The sequence below is a fragment of the Dipodomys ordii genome, unplaced genomic scaffold (assembly GCF_000151885.1).
Source record: "Dipodomys ordii isolate 6190 unplaced genomic scaffold, Dord_2.0 Scaffold20, whole genome shotgun sequence".
NCBI lineage: Eukaryota > Metazoa > Chordata > Mammalia > Rodentia > Heteromyidae > Dipodomys > Dipodomys ordii.
This window is the reverse complement of record NW_012267236.1, coordinates 7,849,217-7,868,558: the sequence shown is the minus strand read 5'-3', so window position 1 is coordinate 7,868,558 and position 19,342 is coordinate 7,849,217. Positions and strand designations below refer to the sequence as shown.

The 19,342-nt window shown below is 46.3% G+C and overlaps 2 protein-coding genes across 5 annotated transcripts in view; both read right to left on the bottom strand.

The window, feature by feature from the left end:
• Positions 1 to 58: 58 nt before the first annotated feature.
• Znf513 (zinc finger protein 513) lies at positions 59 to 4,013 on the bottom strand. 4 transcript variants are annotated; one of them, XM_013013702.1, is made up of 4 exons: positions 3,941 to 4,013; positions 3,237 to 3,401; positions 1,335 to 1,925; positions 59 to 1,240 (listed from the first exon to the last, which is right to left on the bottom strand). In XM_013013702.1, exons 1-4 carry the CDS (start codon positions 3,999 to 4,001, stop codon positions 414 to 416), a joined length of 1,644 nt encoding a protein of 547 aa, XP_012869156.1. In that variant the 5' UTR covers positions 4,002 to 4,013; the 3' UTR covers positions 59 to 413. The 4 variants fall into 4 exon arrangements, with proteins under 4 accessions (XP_012869156.1, XP_012869157.1, XP_012869158.1 ...); XM_013013703.1 differs by having other exon boundaries at positions 1,335 to 1,922; positions 3,941 to 4,012; XM_013013704.1 differs by lacking the exon at positions 3,941 to 4,013 and adding an exon at positions 3,651 to 3,886.
• Positions 4,014 to 4,355: 342 nt separating this feature from the next.
• Ppm1g (protein phosphatase, Mg2+/Mn2+ dependent, 1G) overlaps positions 4,356 to 19,342 on the bottom strand; it is a 21,728-nt gene continuing 6,741 nt past the window's right edge. Inside the window, exons 2-10 of the mRNA XM_013013738.1 lie at positions 9,408 to 9,477; positions 8,956 to 9,041; positions 8,493 to 8,625; positions 7,460 to 7,875; positions 6,733 to 6,891; positions 6,115 to 6,349; positions 5,602 to 5,731; positions 5,287 to 5,389; positions 4,356 to 4,971 (exon numbers count right to left, since the gene is read on the bottom strand). Coding sequence (XP_012869192.1) covers positions 4,768 to 4,971; positions 5,287 to 5,389; positions 5,602 to 5,731; positions 6,115 to 6,349; positions 6,733 to 6,891; positions 7,460 to 7,875; positions 8,493 to 8,625; positions 8,956 to 9,041; positions 9,408 to 9,477 — 1,536 coding nt within the window. The 3' untranslated portion in view covers positions 4,356 to 4,767. The remainder of the gene's footprint in view (positions 4,972 to 5,286; positions 5,390 to 5,601; positions 5,732 to 6,114; positions 6,350 to 6,732; positions 6,892 to 7,459; positions 7,876 to 8,492; positions 8,626 to 8,955; positions 9,042 to 9,407; positions 9,478 to 19,342) is intronic.

The window sequence follows — 19,342 nt, the reverse complement described above, 5'->3', positions numbered from 1 at the left end:
TAGCATGGGCTGATGTGCTAAGGGTAAGGCCTGATTCTCTTTGCCATTGCCAATTCAGTAGACATGGCTTTGTTAGTGTTTCCTTTATTATAAAGCACTGAAATAAGTTAAATAAACAGGTGGGAGGCTGGGCAGTCCCCCAGCCACTTCATCCACTGCCCCTGGGAGCAGTGGAGGCGAATACAAGGCCCTTCTCACTGAGCTCATGATATGCATGAGCCAAGGCAAAGCCCCCTTGGTCCATATGGGCCCCTGCCCATGAGGTTTGGGCTGGTCCGTATAGTGCCTAGGTTAGTCTGTGTGGAGCCCCTGGCCAGCGGGGGAAAAAGGAAAAGGTGGCTTTCTAGTCCATCTGTATAAAATGCAGGAAAAGCAGGGCTAATTCATAGGGCCCTGGGGAAAAGGACTCTAGTTCAAGGCGAGTCAGTATGGAGAGCCCGGCTGCCCGTGGCACCCAGGGCTGTTGAACCCCGAGTGCTCAAAACAGTGGGTGGGCTGTGAGGTGGGGCCCAGCCCTCAGGAGCAGAGAGGCCAGGCCCTCCTGCCCCACCATGGCCATGCACCTTCTGGTGACGCTTGTAGTTGTCCCAGTGGCCTGTGGTATATGCGCAGGTGGCACAGCGGAAGGGCTTCTCGCCTGTGTGTCGCAGCATGTGGCGTTTGAGGTTCATGCTCTGGTTGCAGCTGTAGTTGCAAAGGCTACACCGAAAAGGTTTGTCACCAGAGTGGATGCGACCATGACGCTTGAGGTTGGCCAGGTTGCCACAGGCATAGGGGCAGAGGGGGCACTTGTAGGGCTTCTCTCCAGTATGGACACGTTGGTGCCGTTTCAGATTATCCAGATGAGCCGAGGCATAAGGACAGCGGGCACAGCGGAAGGGTTTCTCACCACTATGTGTCTTCATGTGCCGGGCCAGGTGGTTGGGATAGTGAGTGGCAAAGGGACAGAGACTACAGGCAAAGCCCTTGTCACTGGGGCCCTGAGGCCCACCACTAGCACCCCCTCCAGCCTCTCCTCTCATGCAACGCCCACACATGGCAGATCCTAGCCGACTACCCTCACCCTCCTCCAGCTCTTGTCCACAGCCCCGGCAAGTCCAAGGGAACAGCAGCTCTGGCAGTGGTTCTGATCCAGTCCCACACAAGCCCTCCCCTTCACCCCGAAGCTGCCCACAGTCTGGCAGGAAACTGGTACCACCTGGTGGTACGTGGAGGCTCAAGTCTGGAAGGAGCAGAGCATCTGTGGGAAAAATGAAACCTGGGATGTTAAACCAAGTATCTGCCTGGTGCTACCCACCCAAGTCCCCCATTGTTAGTCCCTGGTCGTTATTTACCTTCAGGTCGCCGGGGCACTGCCCCCTCCTGCTCTGTGGGACTTGGAGGCCGGGCTGGTCTTGGAGCACAGCAGCGGAAGCCACAGGTCGGGCAGGGCGGAGTGGGGGGCCCGGTGTGGGTGCGCTGATGCCGCCTCAGGTTGCCCAGGCTGCTGCAGGCAAAGGGGCAGTGGGGACAGCGGTAGGGCTTCTCGCCAGTGTGGGTGCGGGTATGTCGTGTCAGGTTGACGAGCTGGGCTGAGGCGTAGGGGCAGCGGCCACAGCGGAACGGCTTCTCCCCGCTGTGTGTCTGCATGTGCCGCTTGAGGTGGCTCGAGTAGTGGGACACGAAGGCGCAGAGGCGGCATGAGTACAGCAGCCGTGGGGGCAACGGGGGCCCCCCACCCGGCCCTCCTGCCCCACAACACGGCCCCTCACCTGTCGGCCCCCCACACAGCTGGCAGGCTGGGCCTGGCCTCTCACCCCTGGCCTCCCCTGGACCCCTGGCTGGCTCCTCAACTTCACTCTCAGCACTTAGTGCTCGGCCGCCCCCAGACTCGTCGTCGCTCAGCCCATAGGGAAGCCCAGGCCTGGCCCCCAGAGAGTCTCCTGCTGAGACAGAAATGAAAAGAGACATCAACACAGTTAAAGACCAGGCTCTAAAATCTCCATTTTTCAACAGCCCACCTTTCTCTTTGTTTTGATGATTCCTATTGTTCCCTCAAAGGAATCTAAGTCTCCCCTATAGTGACAAGAAAATTCAACAAAACTGCCCACCTCTGGGCAGAGATGAACTACTTAGACTTGGTTCTACTGAATGGAAAACGAGTTCATGGTGAGTCGCATGTGAATAATACTGCCATGAATCAAGTGATTTAATTGTTAAGATAAAGTAAAAATTGAAAATGCAGAGAAACTTGAAGCGCTTGCCTTGCATGCCTGAGGCCCTGGGTTTGATTCCTCAGCACCTCATAAGCAAAAAGAAAAAAGCCGGAAGTGGCGCTGTGGCTCAAGTGGTAGAGCACTACTAGCCTTGAGCTGAAGAGCTGAGGGACAGCGCCCAAGCCCAGAGTTCAGGCCCCACGACCAGACCCAAAAAAAAAAAAAATTAAAAAAAATAAGACATCCCAAGATAATATTTGGAAGTGTGAACAATGAAAGTATTACATGTTATGACTAATGGGCCTATGTTTTATATAGATCTTCTCAGTGACTTTCAAAAACATCCATCAAAAGTGGGTGAGCAGCTGACTTCTGTTGGCTCATGCCTGTAATCCTAACTATTTAGGAGGCTGAGAGATGATAATCAATGCTCAAAGCCAGTCCAGGCAGGAAAGTCCGTGAGACACTGAAGAGTGCCTAAAATTCAGGGACAGCTCAAGCCCCAGGTTCAGGGCACACACACACACATGCACACACATGTACACACACACACACACACACACTGCATAAGCAGACCAGCAATCAAGGTCGGGTTCGGCTAAAATCACAGGGAAAAAGAATGAAGATAAAGGCAGAAAGTAAAACCACTCCATACAAAAGGGAGCTAAGAGTAGAAATACCTGAACGATTTATACAGAAGGCTTTTCCGTGAACTCTTTGAATGTATACATACCAGAAATGGGCTAGGGATGGGGACAAGGTTATCGAAAGGGCATCTATCTACTTTTTTACCAATTGCTCCATGTGATTTGCCAAACCTTTTACTCGTATACCATCCTTACATCAGGCCTACACTTCATTAAGGCAAAGTGATGGAGCTGATCTAATTAGTATGCAAATGAAATATTGAGCGTCCCATCTAAATCACCCCTACGTTGTAGCAGCAAGCAGTTTTCTGGTCATTAACGCTAAACCTGGCCTCTTCCCTAAAGGGCTGGTTCTTTGCGACCATTAATCCCTAACTAAGTCCTCTAAACTTACCTTCAGAGTCTCTCTCAAAGCCCATGAGCTGGTCGTTGCTGCCGTCACCTTCTTCCTCTTCCTCCTCCTCCTCTTCCTCCTCAAACTCCAGATCCTGGCCTAGTAGCAAGTCACTCTCCAACACCAGAGCCCCGGGTCCTTCGTCGAGGGAGTCTTCAGTCTCGGCTGAAGAGGGGAGGGGGCTTGTGGATTCTCCCTCCCGAGCCGTGCCCATGATTCGCGTTCGGGAGCCAGCGGCCGTGGACCACACTTCCCGTGCCCGTTGACCCTCTGGGGTTCCCTTAGTACCTCAGTGGGAAGCTGGAGTCCAGTTCACCCACCCCTTCCCTCAGGAGCTCCCCTCCACCCTGACCTGAGCCCACTCCACTGACCCCACCCCTGTTCCTCCCCCCTCAAGGCCCCATGACCCCTGACCTTTGACCCCCTCGCATTTCACGGGCTGCGGGTGGCTTTGCTTCCTCCGGGGCATCGTGACCGGCTCCAGCCCGACGCGCCTCCGGCCCGTGGCCGCCCGGCCCCGCCCCTCCCAGCTCGGCTCGCCCGCCCGCTTCGGCTTTCAGGATCCGCAGGCAGCCCCCATGCAGCGGCGCGGGCCCTGGGCAGCCCCAGGCCCTGGCCCCGGAGCCCAGCTCAGGCCGCTCCCGCCGCCGCCGCCGCTTCCATTCATGGAGCCCCCTACCCCCCCTCCGGAGACCAGCTGGTACCTCCGTCCCCGCTTCCGCTTCCGCCGCCGCGCAGCCGCACGGGACGCGTAGTCCGCGGCATGCAGAACCGCAAGCGCGGCCCCGACGTGACCAGGAAGTGATTGTGATGCTCGCCGAGACACCCAATCAGCGGCCGCACAAACCGGGCCGGCCGGCCAGCCAGGAAGTGTGCGCCGCCCCCCTCGCAGAGGAACTAGGAAGTCACTCAGAGTCGGAGAGACGATGACCTGTGACCTGGGCCTAGCCGAGTGAACTCGCTGGGGCAGGCTACAATGCCCACTGGCCTCTCTCTTACAGGCACGCAGAATGCACACGCGCGCGCACACACACACACACACACACAGGGACTTGCCAGATGCTTCCTGGGCTACCAAGTTGGGGGCCACAGCAGTAGAGAGAAAACGGACACCATGGGCACAATTAGGTTTTGGCCTTTAGTCTGAAAAAGTGTTGATTGAAAGTGTACAACAGAGTGGGCACAAGCGGCTGGGGACCATGGAGCCGCTAATAAAAAAGAATGTTCTTAAATAAAGTGTTCACAGAGTAAAAACCAGAAACCACCAGTCTTTCCCTCCAACACAATAGAGCACAGGCACAGAACCCACTGGTGATGAGCCCAAAGGAGCGAGGAGGCCGGAGAGGACATCAGAGGCTCCAGGCTGCCGTGTGGAAGGAGAGCGGCCTCTTTGGAATGGGCTGTGGAAAGCCACTCGGCTCTCCCTGCACACCTCATACCCACTGCTAAGGCTAAAGGAAAAAGACAAAATTCAGTCTCAGGTCCGGAGGGCTCAAAAAACAGTCCAGGTGGGCAGGGATCTGGATGACTACTAGTCCCGCTTGGCTTTCTTCTTGTCACTGTTGCCATTTTCTTCAGTCCCCTCATCAGAGGGTGCCTCCTCCAGTTTCCGTTTGCCACTTTCTGGTTGGAGCTCTGCTGTGTTTCGGGGCTTGAAGCAAATGATGATGCAGGTCATGTTGTCACACCCTGTACCATCCCCAGAAGTGTCTGGTGCCAGGCACTGATCCAGCAACTACAAAAAGGATGGGGCAGCTCAGCCACAGAGTTTGAAAACCTTCCTGGAACCTACAGTTCCACAAGAGGGCTAGCTCTGGTAGCCTAGGGTGGTAGAGGGAAGGGGTATGGGCAATGGACTTCAAAAAATAGCCACTAGTGAGTCTGTTACATACACAAGCTAAGTAAGGGATATGAGGGAAGGTAGAACTTTTTAGTCAAGATTTGGTGTCTGTGGATAATTGATAAGCACTACCAGGCTCTGGTTCTAGCTCTAAAGAAAAGACCATGGCTATGCAAACCAAATGCTCTTTCTTCTCAACCCTTAACTCACCTCTTCCACAATGGATGACAATAACCGTAGCTCCCCATTTTCATCACGTTGGCTTATCTTTGATTGAATAAAGTCTACAACTTCCTGGCTGCTCATCACATTCCTGGGGTCAAAAAGAGAAGATCAGACTGTTTTTAGACCAAACAAGGCAAGGTAAAGGTAGTGACCCAAAGTCAATACCTACAGAAAATCTCCTCAGCCTTAGGCTTGGTGGTTTTGACTAAGAAGCTGGCCTTAGTATAATCAGCAGCTCCGAGTCAAAGAAAAGTAATGCTACAAAAAAGGGCATTTGAGGGTGTTCCACCCAGTGCTTACCAGATGCCGTCACAGGCAATGACCATAAATTCATGGTCATCAGTGAGAGTCAGCACCTTGATGTCAGGAAGGGCAGAAATCATCTGTTCCTCAGGTGGCAGATTCTTATTTCTCTTGTAGAAGTGGTCTCCTGAAGGAAAAGATATGGCAAGTAGTTTGAATACTTCATATAGACTTGTGTTTGGGCCAAGTCAAACCTTACCATTCATTCATTCATTCCTTTTCTTTCCCTTAACAAAATTCCACAAAGCAGTGGAATTGAAAGCTAGGTTCTACTTTTCCTAGTTTCAGCCATGTCATTAGGTTGCTGAATTTTAAGTAGCTCATCTGTCTTTTTCATCATCCAGGAAACAGAAGATAATGAGACCTATCTTAGCTATGTCACAAGATATTTTAAGAACAGAGGGAGATGATACAAAATTACTTTGAAAGGTACAGGGGCTGTGAGTCTGTTACTAGATTGTCTGGGACAGACAGCAAAATCCCACGTTTTCCCAGTTTCTTGACCCTTACCAATGGCCCTGGAGAGGTTAAGACCTCCGTTGACTCGTCCATCCATCGTGACCTTGCCACCAGCATTCTTGATGCGTGCTAGCTCCACTTCATCCTCTGGTTTGTGGTCATAGGACATGTCTAAAGCTTTGCCAGCCTCAGATACCACACAGCGAGAGTCTCCTGCGTTGGCTACAATCAACTGCTTCCCTCGTATCAGAGCCACCACTGCTGTTGTTCCACTGTCAGAACCAGGCTTAAGAAGAAGGAAAGGGGAGCCTTGTGGGAGCTCCTGGGCACGAGTGCCTACTTGGTGCACTCCTGACCAGGCACCTATACTAGAGAGCTTTAACCAATGGGAAGAACAGATTTCATCTCTCCATAGACAACAGTGTGGTTCCTACCCTTGTTTTTAGGGTATTGGGGATTAAACCCAGGGCCACTTGAGCTGTGGTCCCAGTTTCCCTCCTATAGGTAATTCTACCTTTGGTATTACCTTTTTAGGTTAATAAATAAATTCACCTGACTACAATTGTAGTACTAAGATATCAAAGGGGTCAATCTCTTAAAAATCAAAATCAGAGGATCCACATCTGTCTCTTGGCTTTTCCAGACTCATTGGTCCTCTTTCCTACACACCTCCTCTTTGCCTTCCATCCCAGGCACCATCATTTCTTCTTCATCATCATCATCCTCTTCAGCCTCCTCAGTATCATCCTCTTCTTCCTCATTCTCTGCCTCTTCACTGCTGTAGCCATCTTCTTCTTCCTCTTCCTCCTCCTCTTCCTCACTGCATTCCTGCCAGAAGGAGGATCCCAGGCTGCTAAGACTGGGATGGCTCTTAGCCCCAAGCCCCAACTCATACTTAGGAGCACAAGAGGCCCTGACTGAACACAGGTCCTCAAAACACTGAAAGATAAAACTATATGATCATGACAATCTGGGAGAGGGGAGAGGGCTAGACTATACATAACTGACACTCTGAACCAGGCTCAGCAGTCACCAGCAAGAAGCCCCAAGGAAGGTCAAGGCCATCAGCCAAAAGTATCTTCCAGGCAATGTGACCAGAAATAAATTGTCCAGAGCAGAAAACACCTAAAATAACAGCAACTACCTTCTTGTTCTTTTTCTAGGAGACTGACTCTGAAAGGCCAGAACTAGGATATATCTGTTTCACTATCAACAAAGGAAGAAGACTAACAGTACCTGTGATGGTGAAGATACTGTACTCAAAAGGCTATAGAGTAGAATACAGTAGGTATTGGGGGATGATGATAAAATAGGAGGAAGAGCTGAAAGCTACAGATGGCAACTAAATAGGCCCTCTCTGCAACTTTACCATCTGCCTGCCCTCACAGGCCCTTACCTCACTGTCTTCCTCTTCCTCATCCGCCTCATCTGACTCATCCTCACTGTCCTCAAAGAACTTGGACTTAGCAACTCGAGGCAGCTTGTCGGAGGCTGAAGAGCAGGAAGGCCCAGCCTCACCAGTGGGAGTGCCAGGCTCTCCAATTGGGCCTGCCTCAATCCCACGTTCCGAGTTGGAGGAAAGGCCTGTGTGGGCCTTGGCTGTAGGGCCATTTTCCTGTGAAGGAGTTTCCCTAGATGGGTCCTCAGGTTCTGCCTCCCCATTGAGGCCCTGGGACCCTGGTTCCTCGCCTGTCCCAGCTCCAGATTTGCTGTGGGGAGGGCCCTTTTGACAGTTCTGCCCGTAGCGTGTCAGCAGCTCTTCAATAGTCATGGTAGCCTCTTCATGCAGCAATGCAGCCTCCTCATTGTCCACTGCAGGGAAGAGGCTAAATCAGAGCCCCCATGCCAGACTCCTCACAGGATCAATCCCTCTCACTGCCTCAACCTCCCCAGCAGCCTGAGTTCCAACTTCCCCACAACCTCCCACTCCTACTGCTCCTCTCACTTAGCAAGTCTCAGAAGAACATCCTTTAGCTTCCTTCTCCTCTACAGACCTCCTTTGGTCTTTGTCTTTTGTCCCCTTAAGCCAAAGGAACACTAGTGACTGTATTTCCCCTCTCATCTCTCATTTGGTTTTGTTCAGTTGAAAACTCCTTGCTGAGGACCCAGGAAACCCACATACAATGCCTTAGGATGAGGGTGGTCAATAGCTAGCTCTTGGGGCTAATAACTGCTCCAGGCTTGAAAGAAGGTCACAAAAATAACAGCAGGAAACAGGAAGACCCATTCAGATTGACAAATGATAATGTATGCAAAAAGTCTTACAACTATGTACTCCAAAATGGTTAATTTCCTCTCCTTTCATAACCACATGCAGTGCAGAACACCACAGGGTTCTTTAATATGAGGACTCCCCAGGTCCCTAGGAAGCCACTCTGCCTTAGAACTGATAATATGATTTCCTCTTGAACATGGGATGCCATACTCACCATCATCTTCATCAGCTACTTTTTCTTTTTCATCCTCATCCTCAGTAGGTCTTCCTGCAATCTGTGCCAACTCCTTAATGACTTCCTCAGTGGTCAGTTTGGCATCAATAGCCAAGAAGGCATCTTCTAAAGCCTGAATATAAACAAAATAGTCTAAGGCAAGTATAGGAAAAAGTGAAGTGGGAACAAAACAAATTGCCTGTATAAAATCCTAAGCACTCTTGTGGAAGGCATATTCAGGTGTGGTCAACCACACTAGACAAGATACTCAGGATAGGTAAAACAGTTCAAAGACCTGAGAATAAGGCAGATCTAAAAGGACCCAAGTGGGAATAAGCTTATTTTAGGCACAGGGTTCTTTAAGAAGAAGTGCAGTAAATAAGCAGCAGCTGGGGGCAAAGAGTAAGGAAAAGCCAAGAGTTGGGAAACAAAGGGAAAAACCCACTCAAGGGGAAAGACAGACCTTCTGTAGCTTGCCTTCCTTGTAGGCTTTCTGATCTTTGATGATATCCGGAAGATATTTGGCACAATACAAGGCAACTTCCTCTCCTAGAATAAAAGTTAAGTTATCTAAAGCACTGCTTCCCACACATAAAAATGGATTTACCACCATTTTTCTGAGGAGTAAATAACTACATCCGTTGTGTCTTTTCATAACTGTATTCTTAGTTTTTGTTTTTTTAAAAAAGATAAATACCAATCTAAGAAAAGGAATTTTATATGAAGACCTAGACAAATTATTCACTAATAAAATGCCTTACTAGAGAGAAAAGGATTGTCAGAGGAAAATATCACTAGGCAGGAAATTAAACACCTGGGCCAGAACTCTGAAAAGTAAAAGAACAAAGGACCTCCTTCCCTAAAAGTCTGGAATTAGGGTCCTCAAATGTTGCCATTATGGTGTGCTAAAGTTACCTCCATGTCCATCGTATACAGAAAACATGGCTGTCTCACTGTCCAGTTCAGGAATACAGTTGTGAGCATCCTATGAAAAAGAGCATAATCATCAGCATCTCAAAGTCAAAGACTATTCTTCCTTGTATATCATATGACATAAAGTACCTTCACATATTTTTATCATAAACCTTTCCTGACTGGCCTAGTAGGGCCTAGAAATGAGAAAGCAAATGGATAATAAGAAAAGAAGTAACAGGGTAGGGATAAAGAGAGGTAAAGGAGGGAAAATTCAAACTAGGAAAGGGAACAGAAAAGAACAAAGAGGGGAGAATCAGAGCACTACCTCTGTAATCTAGTTACCTCTGCCCAGATCTCAGTCCAGATGACTGAAAATGTATTGTTTCGCTATTGAGTTACCACTAGGCTAAGCTGTAAGATTTACAAACAGTATCTCCCCAATAAAGCCCTTAAACCACAGCTGTGTTTAAGACTTGTTAACTAGAATTTACAACACTTCAAGCTCTCAGCTTTCTCACCTATCCTCACATGGAAAGATTCCATTCAATTCTAATAGCATAGCATATCTGATGATTTTGTACAATTGCCCAATGTATTAAGATATAGGAATGCTTTTCACTGCAGGATTGAACTTGGTCAAATTCTTCTAATCACAGAATTTGGGCACTTCAAACTAATGTTTAAAAATAAGTCAAAGATCAAGCAAGACTATGAACCCTAAAGTAAAATGTATAGCAGGTTACAACCTAATTTTCCTTCAGGGGCTCTCTATAAATAAAATAATGCAACTCTGTACTTTGCTTACTTATCCTTTATTTGTGTGTGTGTGTGCACGTGCATGCACACTGGTCCTGGGGCTTGAACTATGGGCCTGGGCACTGTCCCTCAGCTCCTTTTGCTCAAGGCTAGCATCCTACCACAGTGCCACTTTCCTGCCTGGCAGTCTTCAAACCCTGATCCTCAGATACCAGACTCCAGATTACAGGTGTGAGCCACCAGTGCCTGCACATAGTTTCGTTTTTTTGGGGGGAGGGGGTGGGTGTCGGTCATGGGGCTTGAATTCTGAACCTGGGTGTTGTCCCTGAGCTCTTCAGCTCAAGGCAAACACTTTACCATTTGAGCCACAGTGCCACTTTCTCCATCTTCTTAACTCTCCCTTCTCTTATAAGCACTAGAACCTTAAAATTTCTAATTTTTTCAAAAGTGAGAAAATCCTTCTGTTGTCCCTAAAATAACTATGTCTTAGTTAAGGTGAGAAACAAAACAAAAACAAAACAAAACCTAGGTCCCTATCTGCAGGAGAGAGTACTCCAGAAACTAAGGGGTTGTCATGGTTGACATAGTTATGATCATCAACTTTAGTGCCTTTTGGTCTTTTTTTGTTTTGTTTTTTTTGCCTTTTGGTCTTATGTCTTGGACGTAGCTACCTGTTTTCTCACTCTTCCTAATATTCTACCACAAGCTATGCTAGTTGGTTCCCTCCTGTACCTCCCTCTCTTCTCACCACTATATCAATACCTTCTCACTTGCACTTAGGATATGTATTTATTGCCCAGGACCTTCCACCAGCAATTCTAAAACTTGAATGTGCCTAAGAATTTATTCACTCATCAAGTATTCTGGAACCCATTATGTGCCTAGATGTGTTTGGATATTTGAGCTATATGTCAGTAAATGAAAGACTCATGAATCATAAAAAAAAAAACCTTTATATTCTAGTGGGGAATATATGTGACAAATTGGAAGGAAAGAGTAGAACAAGTAAGGAGAAAAACAGTGAGAGAACTGAACTGACATGGCATATATATAGGTACAAGAACCTAAGTCATGCCAAGTGTTTTAATTAGTTTTAACAAGAAGAACGGTGCTACTTTTATGCTGATTTTTCTCCAACTGATTTTATAGTTTATCTTGTTGGCATGAAATTTAAGCCCAAATTTATATTTACAAATGTTAAATTGAACAACAGTAAATTATTGTAATGAAAACTGGAGTTCTACCAGTATTCCATTCCTTGAAATGAAAAATCCACGGATGCCCTCCCTCCAAGAAATTTTGTTAAACAAAGACAGCAAAACTACATGAAACTGGGGATGTAGTCTTAGATAGCACGTGCAGTCTCCTGGGTTCAATCTCCAGCACTCGTGGGAAGGGAGTACAAAACATGTATTAAGCTGAAGAGGGATCATAAGTATATGTTTGTTTGTTTTTTTCATACTGTTAATACCATGGGACACAGAGAAAGATAATAAAATCAATTAAATATGAGAAGATATAAGAATATATATAGACACTGGGGACAATACTGAATGGGAATATTTAGCTTTATCCAAAGTAAATTAAATGTTTTTAAAGACTTAGTTTATTACTAAAATGTAAAAAGTTGATCCACCAATTCTACCTTTTTTGGTAGGAAAGAGAGAGATACTCTTCCTACCATACTCCCTACTGGTAGAATAGAAAGGATCACTTAGTCTTTTCTATCCTATAATGCTACTCTAGATCGCAGTATATCATATCTTTTGAACCTATACCCTGTTTTCAAAGTATGTTCCTCAAGTGTATGATTTTGAAGTAGATCTAACCTAAGTATAAATATGATAAAATAATTAGCCTCATTAGTAATCAAATAACTGAATATTTAAATAGGGAAAAGGGAATAGAGGTGTGGTAGAGTATCAGCCTTGAGAAAAAGCCAAGGAAGAGGGCAAGGCCCTCTTCAAACTCTAGTATCAGGGGCTGGGAAGATGGCTCAGTGGTAGAGCGCTTGCCTTGCATGCCTGAGGCCCTGGGTTCGATTCCTCAGCACCACATAAGCAAAAAGAAAAAAGCCGGAGTGGCGCTGTGGCTCAAGTGGTAGAGTGCTAGCCTTAAGCTGAAGAGCTGAGGGACAGTGCCCAGGCCCAGAGTTCAGGCCCCACGACCAGACCCAAAAAAACAAACAAACTCTAGTATCAGCAGCAAAAAAGAGAGAGGGGGGAGGGAGGGAAGGAGGGAAAGAAGGAAGAAAAGAAAGGAGAAAGGGAGGGAGAGAAAGAAAGAAGGAGAAAGGAAAGAGAGGGAGGGAGAGAGGGAGGAAAATAAAAGGAAAAAGAAAGAAAAAAGGGAGGGAGGGAGAGAAAAAAGAGAGAAGAGAAGGAAGAAATTCTTCTTATAAAATCAGGATGAGGAAAGAGTAATATATAGTTGTAGTAAGGATGAAGCTTTGAGCTGGGCACCAGTAGCTCACACCTCTAATCCTAACTACTCAAGAGGCTGAGATCTGAGGATCATGGTTTAAAGTCAGCCTGGGCAGGAAACTCTTGTGAGACTCTTATCTCCAATAAACTACTCATAAAGAGCCAGAAATGGGGCTATTGCACAAGTGGTAGAGCACTAGCCTTGAGCACAAAGAGGCCCAGGCCCAGGGACAGCACCTAGGACCAGAGTTCAAGCCCCAGGATGGGGCGGGAGGGAGAGTGGGTGGGGAGGGGGGGAAGGGGGAGAAGGGAGTTTTGTAAAAGCACATTCTCCTAGCCTTATCAACAGGAATATAAATTATTATAGCTTGCCTGGAGAGCCATATGATAATATGTAACAAAATGTCCAATGTGATTTAGTAACCAGACTGTTTATTATATGAATGTAATTAGACAATATGAAAAATATGTATATATTTATTATAGCAACATTTAATACATTTAAAAATTGTAAAATTCCTCCTATACATGCAGCTGTTTGAAATGATGAATATGAAGCCAGACATGATGGTGCACATCTGAAATCCCAGCACTTGGGAAGGCTAAGGCAGGAGAATTGCCCAGTACAAGGCTTACCTGAACTCCACAGTGAAACACTCTCAAAAACAAGCAAGTGGGAGTGGGAATGTGGCTCAGTGGTAGAGGGCTTGCCTAGCATGCATGAAGCCCCAGGTTTGATTCCTCAGTACCACATAAACAGAAAAGGCTTGAAATATCGCTGTGGCTCAAGTGGTAGAGTGCTAGTCTTGAGCAAAAAGCTCAGGGACAGTGCCCAGGCCATGAATTTAAGCCCCAGGACCGGCCCAAAACAAAAAACAAGCAAGCAAACTAGGTGTGGTGGAGCACATATATTGTTCCAGAAACTCAACAGAGGCAGAGGGCTGAGAAGGTGGCTCAGTGGTAGAGCACTTGCCTTGCATGCATGAGGCCGTGGGTTCGATTCCTCAGCACCACATAAGCAAAAAAGAAAAAAAAAATGAAAATGGAGTTGTGGTTCAAGTGGTAGAGCACTAGCCTTGAGCTGAAGAGCTGAGGGACAGCGTCCAGGCCCAGAGTTCAGGCCCCACGACAGGACAAAAAAACAAACAAAGGCAGAAAGAACAAGAGCTCAAGCCCAATCTGGACTTTACAGTGAGTTCCATGACAGCCTGGGCTTCCTGGTGAAATACTGACTCAAAAAGACTATATGTGTAGAAGATCATATGTCAAACTTAGGTGTGTAAGAGTAGAAGGTAAGATTGCATAATTTCTACTTTCCAACATGCATTTAAATTTTGTTTGTGTAATAAGAGAACTTCTTCCTTGTCTTTCTGAACAATAATAACAACAACAAATCTAAGAATTGGTCTTAAATTACCATTCTACCATCTAAGGGTCATTCCTTGTTACACATAGGAAACTGATTCTGAAACTGATTCCAAAACACACTGAAGATACCAAAATCTATGGATGCTCATACTTCTTTTATTAAAAAATGGCACAGTAAGAACCTACACACATCCTCCTATATACTTCTTGGTTTTGTGTTTTGTTTTGTTTTTTGGAGGGGAGTCATTGGGCTTGAACTCTGGGCCTGAGTGCTGTCCCTAAGCTTTTCGCTCAAGGCTAGTGTGCTAGCATGTAAGCCACCACTTTTGGTTTTCTGGTTAATAGGAGATAAGAGTCTCACGGACTTTACTTCAAGGCCTGGCTTTGAACCATGATCCTCAAATCTCAGCCTCCTGAGTAGCTAGGATTACAGGCATGAGCTAACGGCACTTGGCTCCTCCTGTATACTTTAAATCACCCTGGATTACTTATGATACTTAATACAATGTAAATGTTACATAAATGGTTGTTGTATTCTTTAGAAAATAAGTCTGTATATTGGGTTTGATCCTCAGCAATACCAAAAAAAAAAAAAGAAAGAAAGAAAAAGAAAAGGAAGTGCATACATGTTCAGCACTGCCACAATTACTTTCTAAAATGTCTGCAAGTGCACCTTTGACACAGAAGGCTAACTACTGCATTATCACTAGCCAGCTACCATGTGATATGCAATCTTCTATTCAATCATATGGATTAACATCTAACTTAGCCACATTATCACAGGACTTGTGAAGATGATGCAAAACATGGAAAGGTTCTCTGTCTACTGGATTTTGCAGTTTAAATAATATTTGCTCTGACATTTAGTACCAGCCTTCATTTTTCTTCTCTATCCTTTTTTCCAAAACAAAATAAGGGCAATATTCACCTTTTACCTCAAGAATTGAGGTTTCAATTCTTGGAAGTTTCTAAATTATTCACTCTTCCATTTCTTGGTGAGATTTTGGGCCTGTACTGTTACTCTACTTTCTTTTCTTTCTTTCTTTTTTGGTCACACATGGGGCTTGAACTCTGGGCCTGGGTGCTGTCCCTCAGCTCTTCAGCTCAAGGCAAGTGCTCTACCACCAAAGCCACAATGTCACTTTGTTTTCTGATGGTTAATTGGAGATAAGAGTTTCATGGACTTGGGCTGGGAAGGTGGCTCAGTGGTAGAGCGCTTGCCTTGCATGCTCGAGGCCCTGGGTTCGATTCCTCAGCACCACATAAGCAAAAAGAAAAAAGCCGGAAGTGGCGCTGTGGCTCAAGTGGTAGAGCGCTAGCCTTGAGCTGAAGAGCTGAGGGACAGCGCCCAGGCCCAGAGTTCAGGCCCCACGACTGGACCCCCCCCCCAAAAAAAAAAGAGTTTCATGGACTTTCCTGCCCAGGCTGACTTTGAATTATGATCCTCAGATCTCAGCCTCCTGAGTAGCTAGGATTACAGGCATGAGCCACCAGCACCCAGCTCTGCTCTATTTACTCTAAGCACTTCAATTTCTCTTTACAACTTTGCCCATAAAATAATCTTTTCTGAGCCAGGTGCTGGTGGGCACATTTGTAATCTTAGCTACTCAGGAGGCTGAGATCTGAGGATGAGGTTCAAGGTTTCCCAGGCAGGAAAGCCAGTAAGACTCTCTTTTTTTTTGGGGGGGGGGTCTGGTTGTGGGCTTGAACACTGTCCCTCAGCTCTTCACCTCAAGGCTAGAGCTGTACCACTTGAGCCACAGCACCACTTCTGGCTTTTTTTCTTTTTGCTTATGTGGTGCTGAGCAATCGAACCCAGGGCCTCATGAATGCAAGGCAAGCACTCTACCACCACTGAGCCACCTTCCCAGCCCCCAGTAAGACTCTTATCTCTCCTTAATCACAGAAAAGTCACAAGTAGTAAAGCACTAGCCTTGGAGCAGGGACAGTGTCCAGGCTGAGTTTGAGCCCCCAAACCAGCAAATAGATAAAAAATAATCTTTTCTGAATTAGAGTCAATGAAGCTATCTTAGCCTGGCCATTTCTTTGTTGTTGATGATTTGGGGGTAATGGGGTTTGAACTAAAGACATCATGCTTGCTAAGCAAGTACTGTAACACTTGAGCCACATCCCCAATAGATTTTTTAATGGTTAAGATGTAAATTGCTACATGTATAAAGGGGGAAAAAACTTTGCACAAAGAAATGGCCAGGCTAAGATAGCTTCATTGGTAAATGATACCAAATATGTAAATAAACATTAATATTCAAAAATATCCATAATTGCAGGCTCCATATGTCTAGATTCAACCACTTATGCATTGAAACTATCCTAGCCACTCAGAGGCTGAGATCGAGGATCCCAGTTGGAAGCCAGCCTGGACAGGAAAATCTGTGAGACATTTATCTCCAATTAACTACCAAAAAAGCCAGAAGTGGAGCTGTGGTGCAGGTGATCACGAGCCTGGAGCACAAACGCTCAGGGAAAGTACCCAGACCCTGAGTTCAAGCCCCAGGACACACACACACACACATGTTCTGTCTCAATGGAACACACACACACACACACACACACACACACACACACACACGCGTACGTTCTGTCTCAATAAAGTGAAGATGGAGAAAGTACCCAGACCCTGAGTTCAAGCCCCAGGATACACACACACATGTTCTGTCTCAATGGACACACACACACACACACATGTTCTGTCTCAATGGACACACACACACACACACACACACACACACACACGTACGTACGTTCTGTCTCAATAAAGTGAAGATGGATGCAAGGTCCAAAATAGGATTTTGTCTCAGGCATGCACTAGTAGGAAAGCAGGATCATATACTACAAATAATCAGTGAAACCAGCCATCTGTACCTCAGGCCGGCAATCTTAACTATTCAGGAGGTTGAGAATGGAAGTTCATGGTTTAAGGCCGGCCTGGGCAGAAATGTCAAGACTCAATCTCCAAAGAACCAGAAAAGGCCAGGCTGGAGGGGTGGTCCATTTTGGCAGACTAGCAAGCCTGAGGCTCTAGTTCCAACCCAAGTACCACAAAAATAAATAAATAAATGCCTCTTAAACAGTGTCTGTGTTTGTGAACCAGACTTAATGTATTAAGACAGTAATACTACAGTTGATCCACAGATTCAGTACAATCCCTATGGAAGCCTAAAGTGCCTTTTATGAACAAATTAACAAGTTATTCCTAAAATCTGTAAGAAGATATAGAAAAGGAGAAACAAGAATAATAAATCTGAAGATTCATACTTCCCAATTTCAAACTTACTACAAAGCTACAATAAGCAAAACAGTATAGTTCTGGAATAAAGACACACAAATTGATAGGGTAGAGTTCAGAGTCCAGAAATAAGCCCTCATATTGACAGCCAATTGATCTTTGACAATGATACTCAAAAAACTTAGTGAAGCCAGGCACCTTGGCTCAAACATGTAATCCTGCCGGGTGCCAGTGGCTCACACCTGAAATCCTAGCTACTCAGGAGGCTGAGATTCAGCTGAGGATCAAGGTTCAAAGCCAGCCCAGGCAGGAAAGGCTGTAAGATTCTTATTTCCAATAAACCACCAGAAAACCGGAAGTAGTGCTGTGGCTCAAGTAGTAGAATGCTAGCCTTGAGCTGAAGAGCTGAGGGACAGCACCCAGCGCCCAGAGTTCAAGCCCCAAGACTGACAAAAGAAAAGAACAAAGAAAAAGAAGGAAAAAAAAAAGACTGAGTTGAAACTAGTATCTTAAACTACTAGGAGGAAAAGGAAAGTTTTTAATCAAATGAAGCTGAGACAATATATATATATTTTTTTGGGTCCGGTCATGGGGCCTGAAATCTGGGCCTGGGCACTGTCCCTCAGCTCTTCAGCTCAAGGCTAGCGCTCTACCACTTGAGCCACAGCACTACTTCCGGCTTTTTGCTTATGTGGTGCTGAGGAATCAAACCCAGGGCCTCATGCATGCAAGGCAAGCACTCTACCGCTGAGCCACCTTCCCAGCCCCGCTGAGACAATATTTTGCATGATATTTACAGGCAAAAGAATTAAGTTGTATCACTTCCCTACACTACACAGAAAAGTTATGTCAAAAAGGCTAATACGGACTGGGATTGTGGCTTGGTAAGAGTGCTTGCCTAGCATGCATGAAGTTCTGGGTTGATTTCTCAGTACCACATAAAGAGAAAAGGCTCGAAGTAGTTCTGTGGCTCAAGTGGTAGAGCGCTAGCCTCCAGTAAAAGCAGCTCAGAGACAGTGCCCAGACCCTGAGTTCAAGCCTCAGGACTGGCAAAAAAGAAAAAAGAAAAGCTAATATGCCCAGCACCAGTGGCTCACACTTATATTCATACCTGAGATCTGAGGATTGGGCTTCAAAGTCAGCCTGCACAGGAGACTCTTACCTCCAATTAACCTCCAAAAACTGGAAGTGGCACCGTGGCTCAAAGTGGTAAAGTGTTAGCATTCAGCAAAAAGATATTAGGGACAGCACTCAAGCCTTGAGTTCAAGCCCCAACCAACAACAACAAAAGGCTAATAGAGCTGGGCAGCAGTGGCTCATGCCTGAAACCCTAGCTATTCAGGAGGTTAAGATCTGAGGATCAAAGCCAGTCAGGGCAGGAAAGTCCCTGAGACTCTTATCTCCAATTAAGCACCAAAAAAGCCAGAAGTACTCACATGTTGAAAATGAACTATACAATTTGTGAGTGGGGCTGGGAGGAAAACACTAGGAGAGAATGAGGAAAGAGGTGACATTGCCCAAGAAGAAATGTACTCTTGGGCTGGGAATGTGGCTTAGTAGTAGAGTGCTTGCCTAGCATGCATGAAGGCCTGGGTTCCATTCCTCAGTACCACATAAACAGAAAAAGCTAAAAGTGGCAATGTGACTCTAGTGTTAGAGTGCTAGCCTTGAGCAAAAGCCCAGGGACAGTGTCCAGGCCCTGAGTTCAAGCCCTGGGACTATTTAAAAACATAACAACATACTCTTTGCCTGACTTATGTAACTATAACCCCTCTGTACATCACCTTTATAATAACAACTAAAAAATTAAAGCTAGAAGTACAGCTGTGGCTCAAGCAGTAGAGTGCTAGTCTTGAGCACAAAAGTTCAGGGGCACAGCCCCGGCTCTGAGTTAAAGCCCCAGGAAAAGCACCAGAGAGAAGAGAGAGAAAGAGAGAAGAGAAAGAGGGAGCGGGGAGTGGGAAAGTGGCTCAGTGGCAGAGTGCTTGCCTTGCATGCATGAGGCCCTGGGTTCGATTCCTCAGCACCACATATGCAAAAAGAAAAAAAGCCAGAAGTGGTGCTGTGGCTCAAGTGGTAGAGCACTAGCCTTGAGCTGAAGAGCTGAGGGACAGTGCCCAGGCCCAGAGTTCAGGCCCCAT

Excerpts from the sequence above, each read along its gene's own strand:
- Znf513 (XM_013013702.1), bottom strand. The coding sequence starts at position 4,001 with ATGCCGCGGACTACGCGTCCCGTGCGGCTGCGCGGCGGCGGAAGCGGA. Across the intron at positions 3,402-3,940 it reads AAGCGGAAGCGGGGACGGAG|CCGAGACTGAAGACTCCCTC; the intron begins GTACCAGCTGGT and ends TCCCCTCTTCAG. Across the intron at positions 1,926-3,236 it reads CTTTGAGAGAGACTCTGAAG|CAGGAGACTCTCTGGGGGCC; the intron begins GTAAGTTTAGAG and ends TTTCTGTCTCAG.